The 26,824-nt window shown below is 41.5% G+C and overlaps 1 protein-coding gene across 2 annotated transcripts in view; it reads right to left on the bottom strand.

Moving 5' to 3' along the window:
* Nucleotides 1-7,142: 7,142 nt before the first annotated feature.
* babam2 (BRISC and BRCA1 A complex member 2) overlaps nt 7,143-26,824 on the bottom strand; it is a 103,237-nt gene continuing 83,555 nt past the window's right edge. Inside the window, exons 7-12 of one of the 2 annotated variants that reach the window (XR_014625663.1) lie at nt 24,289-24,398; nt 14,200-14,299; nt 10,360-10,430; nt 8,740-9,127; nt 8,359-8,615; nt 7,143-7,414 (exon numbers count right to left, since the gene is read on the bottom strand). Coding sequence is in view for 1 of the 2 variants with exons in the window: in XM_084392492.1 (XP_084248618.1) it covers nt 7,351-7,414; nt 8,359-8,512; nt 9,045-9,127; nt 10,360-10,430; nt 14,200-14,299; nt 24,289-24,398 (582 nt within the window). In the remaining variant the exon portion in view is untranslated. The remainder of the gene's footprint in view (nt 7,415-8,358; nt 8,616-8,739; nt 9,128-10,359; nt 10,431-14,199; nt 14,300-24,288; nt 24,399-26,824) is intronic. The other variant, XM_084392492.1, reaches the window with a different exon arrangement.

The raw sequence follows: 26,824 nt of genomic DNA, 5'->3' as shown, positions 1-26,824 counted from the left end.
GCCGTTCTCGGCGGCTCCGTCCACCTGGGAGAGAGCCGAGGAGACTGGCGAGCGGAGTCTGGTGGAGAACGGAGCGTTCCAGGACTTAGAGAGCTCGGCGTGGAGCTCAGGCAGGAAGGGTGCTGACCTAGAGGCAGGCGCAGGGCGGCGGCTAGGCAGAAAAAACCCGTCAAGGCGATTGGGCTCCGGCTCCTTAGGTGGAGACCAATCCAGTCCCATTCTCTCGACCGCTAAAGTGAGGAGGCGGAGAAGCTCTGCGTCAACACTAGCGCGGGTTCGAGAAGACTCCATAGTAGAGGGGGCGGAGCGGTGAGAGCCCGACCACTCCTCGCTGTCAGACGCGAGCAGAGAGCAGCTGTCAGCGGCATCATCTGCATCATCCCCCAGGGCGACGGCAGTGCGGGCAGTGGCCGGCCGCTGCGCGTCGGAGAAGGGTGGGGGGGAAGGAGAGAGCGAGGCTCGCGGGAGAGGTTCCGGCGAGCGCTCAGCTGTAGCGTCCAGTTCCGGCGGCCTTTGAGAGCGACGTTTTTTCTTTCGTGGCCCGGAAGAAGCGGCCGGAGAAGATGGAGTGTCTTCGAATTTAGCGAGTCGAGCCCGTAGGGTCGACATCGGTAAATCTTCACACTGTTCGCAGCCGCCCTCGGAGAGAGCGCGAACAGCGTGGTCAAAACCCAGGCAGAGAGCGCACAGCACGTGGCGGTCTCCGTCGCTGAGCGAGGCTCTGCACGAGCCACAGGATGTGCGAGGCATTTGAAACAACGCCTCGCGCTCTTTTAGATGCAAGTGTGTCGCGGCGGACACACACACACACACAAAACAGAGCAGAAAAGGATATAAGGCCGGATGGCGCAGCAGGCAGGGAAGGCTGAAGGCGGCGAGCGGCCGGCGTCCTCAGGCTGAGATCCTCGGCGTGCTGGTCGCTGGATTCAACGGCGGCTTCCTCGGAGATCAGCGATGCGAAGAGCTTCGCTGAAGAGACAGAAATCAGCGAAGCAGCCTCTGTTCCTTGCTTATATACTCTAAGCCACACCCCTAATGACGGGCTGTGACGCACTAAGCGCGCCAAGCGCGCTCATTGGACGTGACGTCACGCGCAAGGCTCAGCCATAGGCTGCTGCAGTTGCCGCAGAGCAGCCAATGGGCACGCGACTCGCTTGCCCTAGGTCTGCAGGCTGCCGCACTGCGTTGACAAAGTTTAAAAAATTAGGATAATTTTTGGCTTCAGTATCTCGTGAAAGGAGACTTTCCCGCAGCGTAAGCTAGCTTACGCAATACGAGAGAACCTCTCGTAAGAGAACAAGCTGTGTTCCTATGAGGAGAGATTACCTCAAAATGTAGATCTGTATGCAGATACGAGGTATTTTATCTAAATGATAGACATACAACTCTCTCGGTTTTGCTCACGTGCCAGCGATTAACCCTCGGCGTGCCAGTGTTGGTGTGCGTTCCATAGGTTGCGATCCGTTTTAAACTATCTGACTTAGTTATTGAATCAATAATGCATCCCCTTCAAGTCAGAGAGCTATCTGTTTTATGAAATGTACACACAAAATGATTGATCTTGATATGTGACCCTGGACATACGAGTCGCACGGGTATATTTGTGGCAATAGCCAACAATAGGCTACATTGTGTGGGTCAAAATTATCAATTTTTCTTTTATGTCAAAAATCATTATGATATTAAGTAAAGATCATGTTCCATGAAGACATTTTGTACATTTCCTACCATAAATATATAAAACATTTATTTTTGCGAGTGAATGCAGCACAATCGCGAACATAAATGGACAACTTTAAAGAGATTTTCTCAATGTTTCGATTCTTTTGCACCCTCAGATTTTCAAATAGTTGTATCTCGACCAAATATTGTCCTATCCTAACAAACCATACATCAATGGAGAGCGTATTTAATCAGCTTTCATGTGATGTATAAATCTCAATTTCCAAAAATGTACCCATGTGACTGGTTTTGTGGTCCAGGGTCACATATATGTTCTGTTCTAATTATGCAGCAGAAATAAACACATGTCCGGAGCTTCACGTAAAGATTCTCTTAGAGTCGGTCGAGGACTGTAGGGTTCACAAAACACCTACAAATTATTCCTGCCTTTTGATCTGCAGTGTGCACCTGTCCGTGCGACTCTACCTTGTGTTCATCACTCCTTCTGACAGGCCATCAGAGCGCATCTCTCAGCGTGACAGCGGTCAACACTCGATCCAGCCTGACAGCTGACCAGGTACTGCCGCCAGCCAGGAGCGCCGGGAACATGGACGGGGAGGGAGAAGTAGTTTAGGGATGTCTGAGCAAAATGAGATAATTGATCTCAAAAAGAGTCGGTAACCAAACAGTTGATGGACCACATTGACTTCTATTTCCCTGCTATATGGAAGTCAATGGGGTCCATCAACTGTCTGGTTACCCACATTCTTCAAAACATCTTCTTTTGTGTTCAGCAGAAACTCACACTCTCAGAAGAAAAGGTACAAAAGCTGTCACTGTGGCGGTACCTTTTCAAAATACCTAGGTCCCTCAAAGGTACATATTGGTACCAAAAGTGTACATATTAGTACCTAAATGTTAGAACCCTTTTGAAGGGTACTGTCCCAGTGACAGCTTTTGTACCCTTTTTTTCTGAGAGTGCATAGGGTTGAAACAACTTGAGCGTGAGTAAATGATGACAGAATTTTCATCTTGAAATGAACTTTTCCTTTAAAGTGCAGTACGTAATGTCAAGTACATTAACGAAAGGTCGGTTACAATTCTGTAGGCAAAAAAAGGCCCACTGTCTACTGTTAATCTAGAGTAGTGATGTACAGACGAAAACAGAGACCAGATTGAAGCAGCTTTCTGTTGGTCAGCGCTGTGAATTCACATAACCATCTTGAAAATGAGCAAAATCTGCATAGGCCACAGAGCAATGGTTAATTTGACCCTATTTTTAAGGGGCTTTCACACCAGGTTGTTGTGACTCAGTTATGGGAACTAGTCACCAGGGCGGTCCCCCGAGAACTAAATGTTCCCCTAGGGCCGTTTCCTTGGTTGCATTCATACCGTCAGTAGGAACTCTGAAGTGACGTAAGCCGACCAGCGGTGACGACATTTAAGTGTGATATTTAACAACGTCCACTAACTAGAGGATGATGGACGCTGTGATTGGAGCTGTGTGTTTGTTGTGTCGTGAGTTAGTGATAGCAGACGGAATGTAGACGTAAATGTTATGAGATTGAAAGAGCAAAAAGGAGGGCTAAGAAACACAGGCCTGGTTTCACAGACAGGGTTTAGATTAAGTCATGATTAGGCCTTAGTTCAATTAGGACATTCAGGTAGCTTTTATAAATGTGCCTTAGAAAAAAACAAAACAAAAAAACCATTAGTGGTGTGAATCTTGAGACAAAACAATGGAAGCAAGTTGTAAAATATGTGACCCTGGACCACAAAACCAGTCACATGGGCCATTTCTTTTTTAAATTGAGATTTATACATCATCTAAAAGCTGAATAAATAAGCGTTCCATTGATGTATGGTTTGACAATATTTGGCCGAGATACAACTATTTGGAAAAATAGGGTGCAAAAAAATCGAAACATTGAGAAAATCTCCTTTAAAGTTCTTCATTTATGTTCACGATTGTGCAGCATTCACTCACAAAAATAAATGTTTTATATATTTACGGTAGGAAATTTTCTAAATATCTTCATGGAACATGATCTTTATTTAATATCCTAATGATTTTTGGCATAAAAGAAAAATCGATAATTTTGACCTTTTGCCACAAATATACCCGTGCGACTCGTGACTGGTTTTGTGATCCAGGGTCACACATATCAAACGTGCATTTTGGTCTGTGAAACTGGCCAACAATCTCCTTGCAGACAAAGACGACAGTAAATGCTTATCGCTGTTTTCCATGTTCATGGAGTTAGTTCACGTAAATTGTGTGTGTTTACACAGCTTTTTAAAAACGGCAGGTGTCTGTGTTTCACATGGCGTTCGCCACTAGTTGGGTTAGACCCTACTCTGAAGCAGGAGCTTATTTTATCCCTCCGAAAGGTGTTCCTGTGACTAAAAAGCGGGAAATTCCACCAATAGTTACAGGAACTATTAAAACATTCCTCCGGTGCAAAAGCCCCTTTTAGTCACCGACAAATGCTCCATTCCAATTGGAATGTCAGTCCCTTTAATTCCATGTTAAACTGGGGAAAGCCAATAGCTGTGTGCCAGGGCTGAAGCACCTGAGGGGTTCGCTTCTGTAAATCCATGACAGGTCTAAATCGAACACTTACAATTTTCAGCCCAGAGGAAGACGGGAGAAGATCTGCATTCATCTTGTCATCCCCCATCATAACCCAAAGAAAACGGAAATAAATAAATAAAAAAACCGAGCCCCAAAAAATGCGAGGGGGAGACGACAGCAGAAAGCAGCGCGAGCCCGAGCCAGAAACAGAGCGTGTTTGATCCGCTTAGCATGGCTCTCTCCTGCCTTTTGATGCATGGCTAGGAGGAGAGTAATTAGCAATTAACAATCAGGGCTTAACGAGTGGAAGTTATTATCAAGCGAGGGTGAAAACATATCTAGCACGTTAACAAAGCAAAGCGAAAAGACTGTAATTCTCTCATTTCCATGACATCTCAGAGGCCATTTTTTCCCCACTGCAACAGATCAAACAGGCTCCGACAAAAGGCCTCAAATCTCCCCCACTCTTCCAAATTAGCTAAGCCTCTCAGCTCCATCATCCCAAACATGGCTCGCGTCAACAACCCTAGCCGTTCACGAGTGCCGCCACAATCCTCAATCCCTGCCGCCCCCTCCTCTCCCTCGCTGGCAGACGACGACGACGACGGCGACGGAGAGGGGAAAAACTCCCACTGATGTCACTCTGAATTTGCAGACATCAGGACACAAAGTCTCCCAGAGTTACCAGAACAGGAAACTTCGTCTCTCGGTTTCCCCCCCCCGTCTCAAATGTTTGTTTTCAGTGACTTTGTTTTAATGATGTGTTTTTCAGAGGAATGCATGAAATAACGGTGATTGTGTATGAAATGGCCAGGCCTGACAGCTTGGGGAACTCCGCAGTGGTAAACAGGCGAAGGCCTGACCGCGTTTCCCTCAGCCTCGCTCTGACATATTCAGGCCTTCGTAATGTTCCCTATTTCGCTCCGATTACCTCTCACGTTCGCCGCTGCCCTGTCTTAGAGCGTCTTCGGGGAGGGAGGTGATCTAAGATGGCAAATGGGATGTTCAATCTCCACTGTCTTATTGTGGACATCAAAATGTTGGAGTTTGCATTGCAGAGGAAAGCTGTTTTGGGAGGCCTCTCTTCTGATCGTTTCTGGAGAAAGGTAAGAACGAGGCAGAGTCAGAGAGCTGTCACATCCACTATTGGAGATTAGACCTAGAGATGTTGGCACACAGAGGACGCTGGGTCTCAGTAACTGTAAGCTTGTTTTCTTAAGGTTCTTATGGCTTTCAAACGCCTAGTCTGTCACATGTTGAATTAATTACATTACAGTCTGGAGAAACTTCTTCTTACAGACCGCTTTGATGGAAGCATTTTTGTTGTTTTCTTGCTTTTTATCTCCCAAATAATCAGCAGTAGTAGACCAGGAAAAACCTGGAGGAGAGTTGTTTTCATGTTGAAACATGACACACGATTGTGGCTGGGACTCCTCTAAAAACCCGTTTGGAAATATGTATACACTCAGATTAACAGATGGTTTGAAGTCATTTTAAAATAGCCTGTACTTAAACAAACAACTGAAACTGTCAGCAGCAATTCCTTCAAAGGTTAACTTGCCCGCTTTGGAATGACAATACCGTTGCAATTGATGAATCTGAGCATCGTTTAGATTGCCAAGCTTTTTATTTTCTGTGGCCTGCTGCCATCAAGATGGTTTAAATAAGGCAGGATTAGTGGATTTGGGGAATTAGCAGCAAAGTTGGCAGGCAAGACCCCGGCACTAAAAGTGGAGAGCAAAAAGAAAACAAGGTCTTTAAAAACAGGCTCATTCTACACCTCATTTACATCTGCATCAACTCTTCCATATAAACTACTGAAATAAAAAAAGTATACTTTGATATATAAGTTGCTGACATGTGCATGAAACACACTAGAGGAAGCACTTGTTTTCCCCTAACCCATAATGCACTACACTTTGCTGTTAATGCAGCACTAGAGCTGATCGAGTGGGCGCTGAAAAAAGAAACGCAACCATCAACCTTTCCTTCAGCTCTCTCAAAACACCCTGAAACGGGGGTCCAACACACACACACACACACACACACACACACACACACACACACACACACACACACACACACACACACACACACACACACACACACACACACACACACACGGCCAGTTTAACAGCAGTCCAGAAAAGGTTACGGTGCCAATGGAGGACGGAAGGGAAAACAGACGGAAAGAATCTTGTTATTAATTCTTTTATTAAGAGACTTGATTCTATTAAATGGCCCAAATACATTTATCCCGTAGTTCCCAATTAGACATGACAGCTCCTGCATTACCAACAATAAATATAGCAGAGGGCAGATCCCCAGGCCAACAAAGACCCCTGACAATGACCCTTGTGTTTAATGATGAAAACAAGCGCTCTCTCGCTCGCTCCCTCTCTCAGCTGTGGGTTCTCTCACACACACACACACACACACCCCGTTCATGTCTACACTCCCTCAACAAACACTCTCACACACTCAGGGTTTGTGTTTGAAACCATGTTTAAAGCTTAAAAGCGATCAGGGTTGACAGCGACGACACGTCAAGACATTTTTCCATCATCGTGAGGCTCGAGCGCAAGAAGACAACACATGTATGCAGATACACACATACACAGGGGCCTTTCAAATGCAATGCACAGATGAACACACTCAACTACATTCTCCTTGGAAAATTACAAGAACGAAAACAAAAGACGTTGACTACAATGAACCAGTTTAGAAATAAGAGTGCTCATGATTTAGACGCTGTTTTCGAGTTATGGGGAATAATTCGATTGAAAATTGATACAGACTTATCTGACATATCTGATGTGCCTAAAAAAGGGAACAAAATGAAACAATCTGTGGATGAATTTAAAACCTAAAACACTTTAAAAGTAAAAACTAAGAATAAATCATATGAGCAACAAAATCATCAATTTATTGGTGTCATATATTCATAAAGAACGTGAGAAAACACAAATAGCATATACATTATAAACAAATACACACAGTACATGTAAATGTACCAAATGACATTGCTTGTAAGGGCAGAAACTTTAAAGAAGGCCAACATTAACAGACTCCGGTCTTCTGTACATCATGTCCACAGGCCCTCATCTCCTCGATTACAGTTTCCCGTTGGCAAAAGCCCCCTCCTGGAACTGAGGGATAAAGCTCTTGAAGTAAGCCCTGTGGGTGAGAGAGAAAACAAGAGAGAGTAAGAGAAAGAGAAAGAAACAGGACAACAGCAGTGTCATGTAGAAACTTACATGTGAAATCACCCTGACCTCATGACTGTTGACGAACTACTGCAGAACAATGCTTTCTTTAGCAAAATACAAGATTAGCATAGATCTTTGCTGTTGTCAAGTCACATTTGTTAATGTTGCGCTTTATACAACACAGATTGTTTCGTAGCTTTACATTAAAAAACAGGAAAATAATGATCAATGATGCAAACACTTCAATTCTGCTATGAAGCAGCTGCTAAAAGACAATAGTGTCATTGCTCAAGTCAGTTTAGCATTGATTCAGTTGAGCAACTGTGTAAAACTGTGTACAAGTTCAATTCAGCAATAAAACAGTGATGTCATCATCCAGCTCAGTTCAGTTCTTATCCAACAGTGTCAGCGCAGTCATATCAATAATACTGCTAAATTTTAAGTGGTCTCACATAATCGGTATAAAGAGTAATGAAACTGCTCTGACTACTAAAATTTTAGTATTGTGACAACACTAGTAAATGAAAAATACACACTAAGACCAATCAGGTCAACTAACAGATGAAGTAAATGTGCTGATCATCACGGCATCTACATGTTTAATCTCTGCTTGATTGAAGCCAAGCTAGAAAGCCTGAGCAAAAGAGATAAGGTACGGGCCGAACACACACAGACGAAATGTGTTATCTCTGACACTTATCGCACTCGGGACAAAGAGTGCTCTCCAGCTATGAGGTGTGGCTGGGAGAAAAGTCCAAAGGTAAATACCACACATTCCAGTGGCCACACTTCAACTGCATTCAGGTCACCATTACACATGAAGAGGAACCGCATGAGAGAAATGCCATTCCACAGGGAGAACACTATCCGTTTCTCTCTTGTTGAGAGGATTCATCATTCAGCTGTTCTTACTTGGCTCGTTTGGCCATCTCGTTGCCGTCCCAGCGTGGACTGTAGGGGTACGACTTCTGCACCTGAGAGTAGAGCTGCCCACTGCTGGTGAAGTGATAGATCGACTGAAAGGTGAGGGTGGGTTGATCTCGAGGGAAGTACAAAGGCAGGTCCACTACAGGAAGACAAGCTCAAATACAGATCATCCAGAACAGACACGAGGGACATGACATATGATACCACCATGATCCAGAGATAAAGATAAAGAAAGCACATTTCTCCTTGCGTAATACAACATTACGACATCAAAACACCTTTATATAGTGCATGATTTGTAAACTAAAGCATTTTGATAATCTGTATGGCTTTTCTGAAGTAAACTTGCTCTGAACAGCGGTGCACTCGTGATCCGTGTCAAGATCAACCTAATGAAATGTTGCCAGAGTCACATTGAACACGCTATTTATTGGACGTTTCACTTTGAAAGTACACACTTTCTCATCACAAAGGGCTGTTTTTAATAAACCCGCGTCTACAGTGAAAACAATAAAGTTGCTTGTAGTGCCTTTTGTAGATGTGTCACCTAAAGAGTGCAGCGAAATGTACCTGGAGCCACGTATTTCAGGTTCTGCAGTAATGTAGTATCCAATGAGTCTGGACTGCATAAAGGTGCACATGTAAAGGGAATATATTGTTGTATATCTCACCATGGACCAGGAAGCAAAAGTCTTTCCACATCAGCAGAAGCGTGAGCTTGGTAAACCCAACAGCATCATACTCTACCACCCCCCTGTGTAGTCAAAACAGAGAAATATTCATACTTCATAACATTGTTGGCATAGCCAATATTGCATCCATTAGCTGCACAGAGGCTAGATAGTGGGATAACCCTTCCCAACATGGTCATCATTTCCATTAAAAAGAAGATCTTAGCTTGCTTTATATTTTATTTTGATAAGGCATATGAGGACATGATACAATATTCAACAGATGCAATAGTCACAACTCCCACAACTCATGCCCTTCCCTCCCTATCAAACAATCCACCATAGGAAATAACAGAGAAAACGGAAGTGATCACCCGTGACAGTAAATAACCAAGAAGAAATAACAATGTGTATGCTCCTACAGGCATCAACGCCAATATCTGCAATTTAATCAAGCCTTAAAATGTATTTCAAACCTACTGCGAGTGAATCAAATATAGAGTGGACCCAAAAGTATTTAAGCCACCATTAAAAATCTAATTATTTTGTCATCTCATGCAATAACATTCATGTACAAATTCTTTTTAGGGCCATGGTATCTTCTGGGACATTATCAGAAGATGTTTAATATGGTAATTCTAAAGAGAACATGGTAATGCAAGAGATATGAATATTGAGTTGCCCTACTAAATCCCAAAAAAGCAAGTTTCCCATAATAGCCTACATTAATGCCACTTTAATAAATCGACGTGTAAGGTTGTGGCTCTTGCCAGACTGCCTCGTCTGACAATGTATTAAGGTGTGTTAATAAACCGGAGACATCGTGGTGCCTTGTGTATTACAGCCCATTATAAAGAGACTGTCTGTACTTGTTTATGAGATTAGAAGCAGAATTATTCTCAGTAATTAAGAAAAAAAAAAAGGAATTAGTGTTGGTAACTAATTTCTCATGATCACAGGGGCGTGGTGAGCAGCTATACTGGTTACCACTACAGGCCTGGACTAGCAAGGCCAGATTTATTCATTTATTGTCTCGATTCGGTCTCAGAATGTCTCAGAATCATCACTTTTAGCTTTCTACAGGGCTACAAGTTTACATGAAAACCTCTGCCAGAGAATTTGAATGTGTGCAATTTCTGGTTTGATACTGAAATAAGTTATAACACTTCTAATGTATTAGGCTCATTTTATGATACATTGCTTGTGTTTTTCTCATTTGTAGCTTGTTAAATGTCTGCCAAATGAATGTGCTTCCCTCCCCCCCAAATGTCACAGAGTTAAATCAAGCAGTTTTTAACGGTAAAAACGGACTCACATTCCAAAGTGACTGAGAAAGGCAGCAATGTACTCTCTCCTCTTGTGATATCCTTGAATGACATACTGAACCTGAGTTGAGAAAAACACCAACAAAAAAGAGAATTAAATGAAAGTGCATTGATAGAAAAAGAACAAAATTGCATGCAAATTGACAATAAAGTAATGCATTAGGCCAGGGATTATGACAGGAATCAATGTTCAATTTCAGCAACAATAAAAAACTGTAATTCATAATCACTTGATGTATGGTTAATCAGATGATATATGGAGTGCATATCTAGAGCTCTACTTTATTAGTAAGAATAAAACTCATGCATTTTCTACTGAGGAAAATATGTTAGAAGATGAGCAGATGTTTCCTTCTGTAGGCGTCTGCGTTTGCATGTCTTTGAATCGCTTGCATTGCTTACGTTAGGTTAGACTCTTAGAGTTAGACGAAATGCTGAAGTTTCTAGTAAAGGTACGAGCCAAATGGTGACCCTCTTGAAATCTGCTGTACTCATTTTTAGGGATTTTTTACATTTTATTGACGGAATAGCACACGACATGTGGAATTATTTGTGGAAAGAGAGATAAAAATGGGTTTAAAGGGATAGTTCGTTTACTATGGAAGTCAATGGCTACAGTTTGGTTACCAACATTTTTCAACATTTCGTGTTCATCAGAAGAAAGAAACTTGAGGGTGAGTAAATGATGACAGAATTTTCATTTTTGGGTCCTCTTTAAGACATAATATCAGTTCTAATTCAAACCTGTATTTCCTACACAAATACAAAGACTTGTCATTGTTTACTTGGTTGTATCATTATTTAAATGAATTTATTAATTTCTATTCATTTTTTATTCAAAGCGTTTATTTTTTTCTGTAAAAGCTACATAATGTCACTTTCACTAATTTCACAATTTAACTTAATCAGTAAAATTATTATTGCAACATTTTCATCAAAATAGTACACAGAACTGAAACGGAGAGAGATGGTAAGTGAATACTGAACACAACGCGAGCTTGAAAATCAAATTGGCATCTTCTGTGTAAGAAACAACACCTGTGTATCTGGTCACGACTGCAACAAGGAGAATCAATGTCTTTCAAACTGAACTCGCTCGTTGTCTATTAGATCAGATTAGATATAGAGTAGTTGCTCAATGTGAAGTGAGCAGATTGTTTTCCACAGGTGAGATCAGGATGAGAGCAGCTCAGGTGTTGGTGTGTACGATGTGTGATGTGTGATGTAAGAATCAATGCTCATGACTCATAGAAGACCCACATCTGAGAGAAACATTACGCTGATCAATGAAAAAAGTCACGCACACTTGCTCGTTTTGTTTCTCTAAGCCTGGATTGTTGAGAGGAGGAGTGTCAGGAACTTTGGATCAGTGAACTCTACACCCACACAGGGAGCGTGGGAGATGCTGACAGGTGAGATCATTGCTAAAACCTGCTCGATTACAACAGTTCAAAGTCCAGCTTCCGGTGTCCGTGTGCTCAATCCGAAATAGAAAAAACCATTCATAACTGTTTTACTGAGCAGATGCATGTGTATGTGCATCACTTTCACAAACATAATGTAGGTCATGAAACCTGTGCAATATCTGAACTGAGTTGAACTGGTCTGTCTTTATATAAACTATAGAGTGCTGCAATGATAACATCATTTTGTAGGCTAACCCGGAAGTCAGCATCACCCTGGCTCCCTCGACAAAAACCCAATTGGATTTTTCCATTGAGCATCAAATGTTTATGATTCTTTATGAATTTTGAAGGATAAATTAAATTGCCTGAAGTACACATAGCGTTGCTACTGTGACTCAAATAAATATGAAAAGGGAAAACAACCACAATCAGGTATGCCAGTGGTTCCCAATCCTGGTCCTGATGTACCCAAGGCTCTGCACATCTTAGATGTCTTCCTAATCAAACACAGCTGGCTCAAATCATTGGTAAAGACTCCAAGACCTCAGATGTGTGTGTTAGATAAGAGAGTCATCCAAAACTCCAGGACCAGGGTTAGAAACCACTGCAGTATGCAAATATTATGATGGCATCATCAGTCTTGGTTGATTTCAAACTACACGGCATTCTACCGATGTGGTTGATGGGAGAATTTCAATCTTAGGCAGAAGATCTAAAACTTAAAGTGCCCATGTTATGCTATTTTAAAGGTTCCCAATTTTATTTTGGAGATTTTTTTCTACAAAATATTTCCTACATAGAGTTTACATGCATCCAAGATCAAAAAACATTATTTTCATGTACATTGCACATCACCCCATTCTGAAAACGGTTCGTTCAAAGATTCAGTCTCTCTAAACTCCTCCTTTCCGTGAGCCTGCTCCGATTGGTCAGATGGGCAAGCCAGTTGTAATTGGTTTAACACTTACAGCGCATGTCGGAAACAAAACGCTGAATTTCGGCTCCAGAGGCTTCCTCAGCGCTTGATACAGTAATACAAACATGAACGATGGCGTCCGATTTCCATATAGATTCCAGCGCGAATGAGCCTTTTGAAGCACATGCAAAGTGGATTCACAGCGCAAAAAACAGCGTCTTCTCAACATGTCGACAAAATGATGTGAGACTGGAATTGCTGACGACTCGTTTCGGCAGTTCAGAATCAATTCTTTCTTTTAGGGAACAATAAGGTTATTTGTCGTGGACTTTGATCTTTAAAATGCTGCTGACCTTTTACATTCACAAACAGCTATTTTACACACTGCATGAAAGGTGATATTTGAGAAAGCATAATAGAGGAATTTTAAAGTGATGATTCGCTCAAAAATGAAAATTCTGTCATAATTTACTCATCTTCATTTCCTATCAAAGCCATCAGACTGAAAACACAAATTATTTTTAATGAAACCTGAGAGATTACTGTCCCTCCATTAAACTTACAGGCAACCAAACATTTGAAGAGTCAAAAAGGTCATTAAAATGTCATAAAATGAATATGAATCGAGTGATTTAATCCATCACTCGATGAACAGATTTAATTTAGGTAAACACAGAAGCTTGTTGTTTCATGGGTTGTTGTGCTTCATGCGCGCAAGTTTGAGCTTGTTTTTACCATATGTGATGTGTTTCTATATGTAAATCTGCTTATCATATAAAGCAATCATCCCTCTTCACAAAACTTGATTAAACTGTTTTATTAATGTGGATTAGTTTAACGACGCCTTTATGACTTGCTTGAATCTTCTATAGTTTGGTTACTCTGTCTTTTTAAATGGAGGGACATAAACCTCTCAGGTTTCATAATAAATATCTTAACTTGTGTTTTAAAACGCATTTACAACACAAAATTTGAGTCGATATGCTAGACTTTAAGCACTAAAATAGATAATAGGCATCTGAAAAACACATGAACCATCGGATTTGTTTAATATTAACTTAAACTGGGGGCAAGACAATTTATCTGTTGTCACTTTTGTCATTTTTGGACTAGACTAACGCGTGACCTAAGTTCAGGTGAGCGTGTCCTGAGGAGCGGGTGGCCACTGGAGGGGCATGAAGTGTAAGATTGGAAGGGTTGATTATTCATGCTGTCTGTGTGGATATGAGGAGCGGGGCTGAACTGAAGGAGAGATGTCAGGGGAGAGCAATGTCAGTGACTCCTCAGGCCAGTGACAGTCACATTCTTATTTCCACTTGTCATATAGCCTTGTCAAAACTGACCAGAGATGTACACATGCATGCAATTCATGCAAACACACTCAGTTGCTTAGAACGTGTTCATGAACTTAGCAGCGCATTATTGTGTACTATACACAAACACACACTTCACTGATAGTGTAACCTGATTGATTCTGCGATCTCAGTGATTAAATGAAGGAACTTTACCTTGTTTGTGAGTAATTGGCACACTTGAGGCACGTAGTCAATGAGGCAGCCTCCACTGGGGAATGCTGGGATATGTAAAGCCGAAGACCCTCCAAGTGCACTGAGAGAGAGAGGAAGAGATAAAAGAATATGAAACGTTTTAATTCACCTTTGTTGATAGGAAAAACCATGACACTTATCTCATTCAGCAAAATCAGTTTCTGTGTTTCTGAAGGTCAGCATTCGGTGAAACCCTAAAGCTGCTGATCTTCCAGGATCACTCCCTAAACACTCCTCCGCGTTTATCTGGAGCTCTTCATTAGTGTGCAGAACATGGAACAGCATATGCAACCCATTTCCGTAATCCGACACTGTAATATTATTGTGAAATGTAAATGTGTATAGTCATCAAAATTAAGAAATAACAAATGGAAATACAGGAATTACTGTGAAAAATGTTAAATAAGTGAAAATGCTAATATATTTTAGCTACTTAAAAGCAGTCCTGTGAAGATGATTAGAGGTCTGCACACTGAGCATTTGATCAAACAATTTGAAGAGCTGCCATCTGGCACGCTTTTCCAACAGTCTTGGAGTTCCCATGAATGCGGGGAATTTGCTTGCTATTTTTACTTTACTAGTTGGATTAAGTCATCTATTAAAATCAAAAGATTTTTGGATTGTAGTTTTGTTGTTGTTGTAGTTTCGCTGTCAAAACTATCCCTGTTCACACAGTTCAATGCTAAATTCAGGTATGATGGTATATGATTGAGCTGAGAACACTTAGATGTGTAAATGAGTTAAAACAGTGTCAGGAATCCCTCCGTCACACACACACACACACGACAATCTGCTGCGAGGAGACCCGGTTCTGACGCCTGTACTGAACTGTGATGGGCAACATCGCGGCATGACGGGAAAAAAAGAGGAATGCATGAGCATTCTGTCCGTTTTAGGGTCTTATCTTCCTGTCTTTGGTCCGTGCCGTGCACCGGAGCTCATTTGGAAGTGGACCGAGATCTCTTCAGCGGGTTTGGATGGCAGCGTTCACACTTATTCAAATGAACCGCACTAACAGAGCATTCGCACCAGGGTTCGCTTCATTTGAACCAAACATGCCAAGTGTGAACACACCCTTAGAAATCTGAACAATACATTCTTCCCCTGCTTTACACATGATCAGAAGAGTGATGGAGAAAAACAACCCGCACAAATAGACAGGATTCTAAAAGGACACTAGAACTCGCCAGATCAATGCAGGGTGAGATGACATGATGGGCTCATGAAAAGTACGATGTAGACGTGTGAGAGAGAGACGCTCCATTAACGGCTCTTATGTTGGAGGTTTGGTTATTAGATGCTTATTTTGGGTTGGAGGGTCCTTTCCTTTTAGCAACAGCTGGAAAAAATAAGGCAACACATCTTTTAATAGAATATGAAGGAAGATTATAATATACTTATTAAAACATTTAAGATATTCTGCAGCCATTCTTTGAATATATGAAGAATAGCGACTAGAATCCTCTGTCAATTGGGTTTAGATCAACAATGCCCTTGACTGACAGTTAGATTACCTTTTTGCTGAAACAGTCTTTGGCAATATACAAGCATGTAAATGTCATTCACATCCATCAAGCTCCTGAAGTATATTCATAGACTGTTTGGAGATGTTAATGCGCAGACGTGTTATTTATTGACTGCAGAAACAGGAAATGATGAGGGACGCCACTCAAACACTATTCAGCTGTCAATTCCACATCGGGCTCAGTCATAACACAATGTTGTTGCCGTGTTACAATGACAATAGAGAAGCATCTCTATGGAGATCCGGCTTGATTCTGATGTGAGTGATGCGTGCCCATGCAAACCTCGCTGCTATGGTGTTGCTATGTGGTTACTAGTGCTTTTGGGGTGGTTGCTAGGTCATTAGTAACTGCCCATCACAGTTGGTCCCTAGATATGGCAAGTTATGCATCGATGTCTTTAATTCTAAGGCTTTGAGATCTGCATCTGCAGGTTGTGTGCAGGCATAACGCCAGCAGCCATAAGCAGCCCAGAGTAGATGAGAATTCGTCTGTCGGAATAGGATAGGCTTATGGGGGGGGGGGGGGGGGGGGGGGGGGGGATATTTGTTTAATAGCTATTTGAGGAAACCAAGAAAAATCTCAGCAGCAGGCGATATTTTTAGGGAAGATTATGGAATTACAACCTTGAACTGAAGTTGTCTAAGAATATTCTGTTCCGACTTTGCCTGAGCAGATTTCACAGGGATTCACAGAAGCCAACAGATTGAAAATATACAACAAGCTATGTCAAATAAATGGTATGAGAATAGAGTAATATCTTTAATATAGTCACCAGTCAGCTAATTATGTGGTTTATACACTACCGGTCAAACGTTTTGAAGAATTACGATTTTTTTTTTTTTATGTCTCTTGCCAACAAGAGCAATGCTCACCAAGGCTGCATTTAGTATTTGATCAAAAATACAGTAAAACGATTTATTATTACAATTTAAAAGAACTGTTTTCTCTTTGAATATGTTGTAAAATGTAATTAATTCCTGTGATGCAAAGCTGAATTTTCAGCATCATTACTCCAGTCTTCAGTGTCACATGATCCTTCAGAAATCATTCTAATATGATGATTTGATGCTGAAGTAACATTTCTGATTATGATGCTGAAAACAGCTTTTGCTGCTTAATATTTTTAAGTGGAAACTGTGATTAAAAAAAAAAAAAGAAGTTAATACTTTTATTCAGCAAGGATGCATAAAATTAATCAAAAGTGACGGATAATACATTTATAATGTAAAAAACGATTTATATTTCACATAAATGCATATATATATGTAGTGTAAATATAGATATATCACTGATACGGTTTCTGTTGTGCTTTTCAGAATGTTATTGGGTCACTGAGTGAACAGACCGGCAAGGAGAAAACAGTTTTACAAACACAAGAACAAAGAACAGAACAGAATAAACAACAACCGGAGACCAATGAGAAAACATGCAAACAAGCGGCACAATTATACAAAGCATAACCCCTCAAATAACTGACTTCTAAACAGAAAGAAATGCAATCAAAAACAGAAGAGAATGAAGGGTGTAAACAGGAAAAAAAGATGTGTTCGGCCCTCTGTCAAACTATAGAATGTGTAGGAGTGGATCTCGCACCATCGCATGTTGAAGGAGATGTGAAGTCCACTGTCAAACTCAGTGAGCACTTCACAGTCATAATAACACAGCCTGCTGTGTGGGAGTCGAGAGTGGCCATCACTGCAAGAGCGATACGCTGGGTAAACCTGCATGTGTGGATTCAGAGAGAGAGAGAGAGAGAGAGGGAGAGAGGGAAGGATTCCTGGGAGGGTTTTATTTCACTCAGCTCAGGCAGGCTGAGAGCGACCTCTCTCCTGCTCTCCTCTTTCAAGTCCCACTCACTCTCTCTCTCTCTCTCCGGTTCTGTGACGGGCCGCAGGGACGGCCGAATGACTGGCTGGCTGGAGGAGATGCTTTCTGTGCCAGCCTGGATGAGAGCGGAAGCAGGGGATTCCTCACGTGTGCTGGGCTTGTTTAAAGAAATACTTCACCCAACATGAAAATTCTGTCACTCTCGTGTTGGTCCAAACCCTGTCTGTGACTTTCCTTCTTCTGGGGAACACAAAAGTAGATCTTAAGCTAAGGCCCTGTTTAAACCTGGTATTAAGATGTGTTTTCACAAGTAGACGAGGGAGACATTCCTGTTTACACCTGGTGCTTTAATCGTGCTTTGAAGAACTTCTGTCCTGATTTCTTCGAGGGGAGGGCCTATGAGCGGACCATGTATGGGCTTTTTCAGATCTTTCAATCTAGTGGATGAAATAAGCTTGTGCAATTTACATGTGAACACGACCAGAGACGACAGAAAAACACACGGAGAGCATCAGCTTTCGTTTCTGCTCTGACAGCCGCAAGACCAGCCGAACGCTGTGAGTGTGTGTGTTAGAAATCAGGAATGGTGAGAGAACATTGTGCTTGGTACATTTCTCGTCTTCAAACTAAACTTGGGTCTTCAGCTGATAGTTTAACTCCCGTCTGGCTAGCGCACTTCCCATAATGTTCACGCATTAGGTCAGTAGACGGAGAGTAGACGGTCTTTTGTGGCTGTTCGAACACATCAACCACATGAGCGTTTACACTATGAAAGCAATCCGGTCGAATGCGTTTTTGACTACCTCTGGAAGTGGTCAAAAGTGGACAAGCTCAAAACGTTTTAGACCCAGTTTAACCCTGTATTAAGTTTCGTCCACTTGTGATCTGATCGACCAAAACACATCTTAAAGGCACACTATGCAAGATTTGTACCTTAATAGAACAGCTTCGAAATCATTTCGATGATAAACGAACTCGTAGTAGAGCGAATCACACGTCGCTGGCAAAACCAGCAATGCAAGTTTGAGAAGTGGCGCCTCGACAAATCTCGCGAGAATCACGACTTGCTTTACGGCACGACGTCACATACATCAACAACATATGAAGCAGCCTCTATGGAAGACACTAGCACGCATTTCAGACGTGAATCACGGCAGAGTCGACGAAGAAAACGAAGAAAGCGCGGTCGGAAGAGTGCAGAGACGGCTCTGTGTGAGTGGTATTTACGACAGTAACGTTAAATACAAGTACTCCACAGTGACTCTAGGGCTCGCTGTTTGAGAAAAACGGAAACTGCATATAGTGTGCCTTTAAAGGAACACGCTGACTTTTTGGGACTTTAGCTTATTCACCGTATCCCCCAGAGTTAGATAAGTCCATACCCTTTTCATCTCCGTGCGAGCCGTAACTCTGCTACTTCTGCGGAGTGATTTACTCCAACTCTGAGCGAACTCTCTGCTCCTCACCACGGGGCTTCTCAGGAGCTGCGAGCAAATCACTCCGGCCAAGTAGCAGTGCTTCGCCTTCTGAGAATATAGTTCCCAGTGTGTGTACGGTTAGAAGATGGCTGTGTCTCATGTGACCTTGCTATTTGCACACGCTGTGACTATACAAATCACAACATGTAAATAGGAAAATGTAGGTGTTATTTTGTCACTTGCAGTATGCTAGCTGGAGCCATTTACCTCCAGTCTTTGTGCTAAGCTAGGCTAGCGGTGGGTGCGTCAGACAGAGTTACGGCACGCACGGAGATGAGAAGGGTGTGTATGGACTTATCTAACTCTGGGGGATACGGTGAATAAGCTAAAGTCCCAAAAAGTCTGCGTGTTCCTTTAATACCAGGTGTAAACAGGGCCTAAATGTCCTGGCCCAAGCTCATCATGCTCCAAAATCGGACCACTAAGCAAAGTACTCTTCATGTCTTCTGCATTACGTTCTAATTTTTCTTTGAAGCCATATATAGCTCTGTGTGAGGAAACCTAGAACTTGGTGTTTTTTTCTGAAAATTTCTCTTGTGCAATCAAAGTTGTCATATTGTGATGGTCATGTCAACATGAAAACCAATGCAGATCTAACACAATTGCATGGCAATTCATTGCTATATTTGCAAATATATAGCAAATATTCGTATGATCTCATTTATACATTTTCGTATGATCTGCCTACCCCCCAGTGACGATGGGTTAGTGGTGGACCTTCATGCTTACTTTTGTTTTACTAATTTATATCGCACAAATTCATATGAAGGCGCCACCTTGTAAAATAGTTTCCCCGTGAAATCGGGTTGGCAGATCTACATAACTTGCCAGAACAGTTCTTCACTTTAAATTACACAAATGAGTTTTGAGGGCTGCAATGGTATAGGAAAATTAATTGAATAAAGGCCCGTTCATACCAAGGAATATAATTATAACGATAACCATATATTTATAAAAATAAAATAAAAATTATTCTACATATAAAAAAATAGCAAAGCCACACTACAACTATGACGATAACAGCACAGAGAAACAATATCGTTGGAATCACTTTCAGAGCGATTATTTCCAGCTGATAAACGATAAAAAATATTGACAGCCAATCAGAATTCATCCTGCTTTAAAGAGCATTTAAAGCGACAGACGACAAAACTGCAGAGAGCGCTTAATAACAAGAATAATATCATCCACACCAATATAGTTATTGTTATAGTTATTGTTCTTGGTGTGAATGAGCCGTATCAACTTATATTTCAAGCTATCATATGGTTCCAAAAGACCTGAAATATAGATGCAATGCTTTTATTGCATGAAAAATAGCGGCATGAACATTCTGCCTTTCCTTTTGCCTTCCACAGAAAATAAAAGGTATAAAACCACATGAGACCTTGTGAATAATGACAGAATTAAAATTTCTGGTTGGACTATCTCTTTAATACTTCTAGCAACTTGTGCTAAAGCTTAGCCAACATAACATGAACGCCAGCACCAAAAGGTAAAACGACAGAACAGAGCTGGCGGGTGTGTGTACACACACACACACACAGAAGTACCATCAGCACAAACTCAACTCAACACAGGTGCAAGTCTGATAAACATCCACACACGCATGAAAAAAAGTCTGTTTACAAGTGTGTGTGTGTTGTACCAGCGTTTGTATCTGTGCAAAAAGTTCAAATCGCAGACAGAAAAGTGGGCTTCAAAAACACTGTGCCTCTGTTCTAGCATTCATTATTTTTTGGGTATGTCCTCAGGAGCAAAGTTTCCACATTCCCAATGTTGTTTTTTTGTACCCCTGGCTCTACCTTTGTAAAAAAATACAAATAAAATCACCCACAGTCACACACATATACGCCCACCCGCCAGTCCCTTCTAAGTCGCCCTAGTCTGAACTGTTAATGTGCATGTGTGGAGGCAAGGTCAACCCTGTGTGGTCCTGCATTATCCAAACCCCCCTAATATAACGGGGTGGAGAGAGTGTATGCGTGACAGATACAAGCTGACATGGCTGGAGAGCAAACAAACGGGCTTGTTTGTGCTGATTTGAGTGGATGGAGGACAGCACAGAATGAAAGACAAAAAAAATCATCAGGCACCCAGAGGCTGGCATTAGCAGACCTTGCCCATTGAGATCTATCTGTTGTGAAGTCACGCTGAAGTCTCCTCCATTCCTTCTGAGAAGTGACCTTGTGTTCTGCACGGGGGCAGAGGGAAATGTCAGGATAACTAGGGTCATGGTTGACAAAGTGGACTGCAAGTTTATATTTAGCTTCAATTATCAATCAGAATTTATCGATGAAGCCCCAGTATATACAGAGCCAGCTTAAAAGAGCGCAATAACAGGGTTCCAGAAGGCCAGGGAAAAATCGATTGCTAGAGAGAATGAATAAACCTTTTAATACAGACCTGCTATGAGCTCTGAGGGTGAAATTGAGACAATAAATAAATGAAAAGACTTTCAGAACCAAGGCCGCTCAAACACTGAGCACTCACTATAGAGCCCAGCGGCAAAGAACAGAAGACATGGTTCTCGTTCTTGTATTGCAAGGATTTCTAAAGAAGTTGTTGATCATCTACGATTTCCTAAAGAGCCGTAGCAAGGTCACGTGAAGGAGCGGATGAGTTCCACTATTTATGAACATCTTCCTCTGCTCTTTTTTGGTGCACAACATCAAACTAATTCTAGGCTTCAATGTAGAAAACGAAGAATTTTATTTTGTGCACCAACTGAAAGAGTCAGTAATGTCATGTTCTGCAAGTCTCATCAATAACTGAGCGCGAACCCTTTTAATAACGGCTCTTTTCGTCCTTGCGTAAACAGAACATCTTTTTAACTGACCGATTCTCAATTCCTCCAGGATTTCAGGAAGTAAATAGCAGAAGAGGAAGTGCTGTCTTTAGTTTATGTACTCAAGTTTGGCGGTTGGATAAGGTGTGTCATGAGTCATGTGCTTCAATCTCTTAAATAACAGCACACAGACCCGGAAAGCAATTCTCACACTGTCTTTTGTATTAATTACTAAGTATTAATAAGTATTAATAACGTTTTGAATATGATCAAAATGAAACATGCCCTACATTTCTGTTGTTTAAGAAAGTTGTTTCACTCAGACAAACACCACAGCAGAGACGATGACTTCAACTTCTGTTTCTATAATAATAATAATATTAGCAAATACAGACATTTAAAATTGAGTCTTTCTTTTCCATTATAATGGGCTCTAATTTTTAAAGGGATGGTTCAGAGTAATTTCAACCTAGGGTCCTTTGCACCATGACCTCGAGCCAAACACCCCCCCAGAAGCCTTTTTTCCCTTGGTCGAACATTATTAAAGTTAGAGCTTATTTAGAGATATCAGCCGGATGGCTTAGTGCAGGCGCTAATGGATCCAAGGCTGTATCTCGTAAATTACCCCACTAATAATGCCCAGAATGGCACCAAACTTCTACAGTAGTACAAATAGGTTCTGTACTCATAAAACGATGCATTGGAAAGTTTGTAAGTACATCAGGAGTTTATTTAAATAACACTTGCCTGATGGCTAACCCAGACGTCGACGTCACTTCCATGGTTTGGGAAAAGCACGTAAAAGTTCTGGCAGAAAGCGATGCATAAGGATCTATCGAGGTTGGCTCGAGGTCATGGTACAAAGGACCTTAGGTTGAAATTACTTTGAACCATCCGTTTAAGGAAATAAAACGCTAGAACGAGAATGTCCACCCCCCGAAATACCACCTGCAATTGACAAGCAACAGTTAGAAGCATTTCACGCTTCTACTGGCAATACAATGTTTTACTAGCCCTTTAAAGGGGTCATATAATACTATTTTAAAAGTTCATTATTTTGTTTATTACGTTAATAGAATAGGTTAACATTGCAGCTCCTCTATTCCCAGTCTGTCTGAAAAGCGCTGGTTTCTACAAAGCCCCTCCTTCTGAAAAGCTCAGAGTGCTCTGATTGGCCAGCTGACCTAGTGCCTCGTGATTGGCCAAACACCTCAAGCGTGTGTCGGAAATGTAACACCATAATCCCGAGCTTCAGCTTCCAAGGCTTTCAGCAATAGACCTTAGGCTGTGAGGGATAGAAATACGTCTCTTCAGTGGGTTGTACTGTTATTTCATGTTTTTGGATTGTTCTGCAGATGAAACACTGCAAAAGTATCTTTCAGTAAACAAAAAACCCAAACAATATGAGCTGTGGAAACTTATAAGTGATCAAGCAGCTTTATACAGCTTTTTAAAGTCTATCCCTCACAGCCTCGCTTTCATACCTGTCATGACGCTGCTCTAAGTTTACTATTGTAAACACACAAAATAATGTTGTCTGTTTTACATATCAGTTTGAGCTGAGTTGGATTCTGAGAATCTGGTTGATCAAGCCGATCGATCAGAACCAACTTTGCAAGCACGACTTGAGCAGAACATTTGAATGTGGTAAGTAGTCGCTGTATATAGCCGGTGTAGTACTTGCTTTTACGTAGACGTTTGAGGAAGACATATCTGGACTTTGATCAAGCCGTTTTAGGCAGGTCTGGATCAGTGAAATCCCTGAAACTATGAGCTTTGTAACTTTGCAGATTGCATACATGCACAAACAGATACATAAAAAAAAACAGATGCCTCAATTTCCTAGAATTCTTTAAAGGAGTAGGTCACTTTCCTGATAATTTACTCACCCCCACGTCATCCAAGATGATGTCTTTCTTTCTTCAGTCGAATGTTTTTTGAGAAAAACATTCCAGGATTTTTCTCCTTATAGCGGACTTCAACGGTTATCAATGGTTTGAAGGTCCAAATGTCAGTTTCAGTGCAGCTTCAAAGTCTCTACATTCTTCATTTTCTGAAAAAACTAAAAATATATACACTTTTTTAACCACAAATGCTCATCTTGCACTGGCACTGTGATGTTCCACGCATTGCGTAATCACATTGAAAGGTAGAGTCCTTTGAAGCTGCACTGAAACTGCAATTTAGACCTTCAACCTGTTGGACCCCATTGAAGTCCACTATATGGAGAAAAATCCTGGAATGTTTTCCTCAAAGCCCTAATTTCTTTTTGACTGAAGAAAGAAAGACATGAACATCTTGGATGACGTGGGGGGTGATTAAATAATCAGGAAATTTTAATTCTGAAGTGAACTACTCCTTTAACGTCACAATTCAGTGTGACCTGGGAGAAATTATTTTCACTTGGATAGAATAGGGTGAAGACACTCACTGCTCAATGCTGGGAGACAGGTAGAGTTTTGGAAAGACCTGTGTGGCTTCAGCATCTTCAAAGCTTACAGAAAGAAGCGCCACATCTTCTCCGGGATCCAGTGCTGTGTCCTGAGAGAGGAATAAAGGAAAATAAGCATTTAAAAAATTGTTATATTATAGACCGTATAGACAATCAAATATGCGGTTGGCAAGATATTACGAAACAAGGCTGTGCACGCTAATGCTAAACCTATTAATCGGTTCATATTTGCCTTTTGAGATTATCAGCATTGAGCAACAGCTGTGTCTGCTTGGCTGATAAACACATCCAAACATCAGAATGCACTTTTTTTCCCCAAAGATAATGTGTAAAATGAATGCAAATTCTGTGTGTTTCATATTTCTCTGTGTCATAAAATATACGGACCACCCTGATTAGTGGTTCTTTGGTTAAACTGGTGGGCGGCGAATATTTGGATGTGGACAACAGATCCGATCCAATATCCTTCACAGAGGGTATTGTAAAATAGGTACATGTATCAAAGCTTAGAACAGACAAAAGTCCTCAAGATTTCTACGACATGCATTGATTTCCGCATTAACATCGCCCACGTAATGATATGTAATATGAATGGTCAAGTAATCATTGGGGATGTATATATTTTTTTATTACATTCTGGGTACGGATAATGCAGGAACATAGCATTGAGGATAAAGAGCCGGATGAAAGTTGGGAAACGTTGAAGCTGGCAGAAAGACCAGCACGGCTGGTGCTGAGCAACTTCTCATCTGAAGGTGGTGTGGGATTTTGGCAGGAAAAGACTACAACCAGAATTCACGCTGCATTAGCTTTAGCTTCGGCTACGGCCACATCTGCCAATCTCAAGCTCATCACATCCGAAGTTTCCGCAGGGACTCTAGATGATCCTTTCTCCGCACCGTTCCTGTGCTGTTTTCCTAGAGCTAGGCCCTGACGCACATCATTAGCACCATGGCGGGAACGAAGGGCTTTAATCAAATGTCTTTCAGTCGGTTTGAACTCATCCATTTGTGATAATTGCTGCCTGCCGTGTAACCTCTGCTCCCATTAGAGCGAGCCGTGTGTGTTGGATTTGTGACGTTACCAGTTAGAGGGGACGTGTGCGAGATAAGCTAACGCATAACTCAGTGAGGCACATTGAGGTCTGGGCAGAAACAGCGAGCTCAGCCTTGATATATGTGAATGGGACACATATTCAGCAGAAGCGGCCTGACAGTCTACTTGATGTTATATCAAAGCGGTTCTCTCATCTCTAACTGAATTGAACTGCTCTGGCTAGTCCAATTATGAGCGTCACAAATTGATCTGCTACATTAGAATTACATAGATTGCATTAAAATCCCGAAAAACAACAACAAATGTTAATTTATTCTGATCGCAGTTAAGTCTAACACTACAAGACTTGGGTTTTTAGTTTGCTCTTGTGATGCTGGTGCCCGTCGCAGCGATGTTGGGATTGGCATTCTGAACACAACTGACAATGATGCATGAAATCAAGTTTGTGTAGCTTGAATTGTTTCTGTTTCTGTACTTGCACTGAATAGCCCTTTTCACACAGAGATTCCAGGAAATACACCGTTTGGATCGTTTGATTTTGGTTCATTCACACTGCCAGTGATTTTCACACACATCCCCGTGAAGACACATGACATCGATGTGACGTGTAACGTCTCCACAGCGTCTAAAGTTTGCTTATGAACTGCGTTTCTCCACGCTCTTACATTTTTTCTTTTCTGATTCGATCTTAAACTATGGTAATGTTCTGCCAGGACATCATCCGTTTAGTTTACATACATTTAATTTAACTTTAAAACACAACAAAATGCGTTATTCAATATACAGGTAAAACACCTGTGGGCCCTATTTTTAAGGACTTTTTTTTCCATTACTCAAGGTTAACAATTAATCCTGGGTATTCATATGCTGACGTTTCACACTGTACATTCCTAAACCCTGGGATAACATTCTCATTTGCATATTCGTATCATCGTCATTGATTGGATGAATGCAGCATTCGACCGGTTTGCATAAAGGCTCCAGCGTTGCACATCCTCGTATTTTGTCGACTGTGCTATCAAGCTTTTCCTGAACTTTTCAGACTACAGTATAAAGGTACGAATGAAATGGTCTCCTCTTCACACCAATAGACATGTTTTCCATCACCATTTGACAATTTTCCCCCTTTTTCTGTGGCTGTCCAAAGCACATGAATATGAGGCACGTGATTGGTTCTCTGTTGCTAAGCATCTAGCTGTAACATTCTAACACCACACTGTTTCATGCAAGTTTGGCACCGCAATGCGGGGTTTAACACCACTTCTGAATTAAACGTTTCTCTAACCAGGGTTTACAACGATGATAACCTGGGGTTAAGTGCATGTGAAAAGCCCTATTGCATTGTTGTGTTTTTGGGCTGAAGTAAATGCCAGATTTTTTTTTCTTCTGGTTTTTCTACTGATTTTTGTTTTGTTTTGTTACGGTGTCTTACACTAAAGTGTATGGTGATATATGTTTC

This window comes from Rutilus rutilus (assembly GCF_951802725.1).
Source record: "Rutilus rutilus genome assembly, chromosome: 21".
NCBI lineage: Eukaryota > Metazoa > Chordata > Actinopteri > Cypriniformes > Leuciscidae > Rutilus > Rutilus rutilus.
This window is presented reverse-complemented; position numbering and strand designations above follow the sequence as displayed.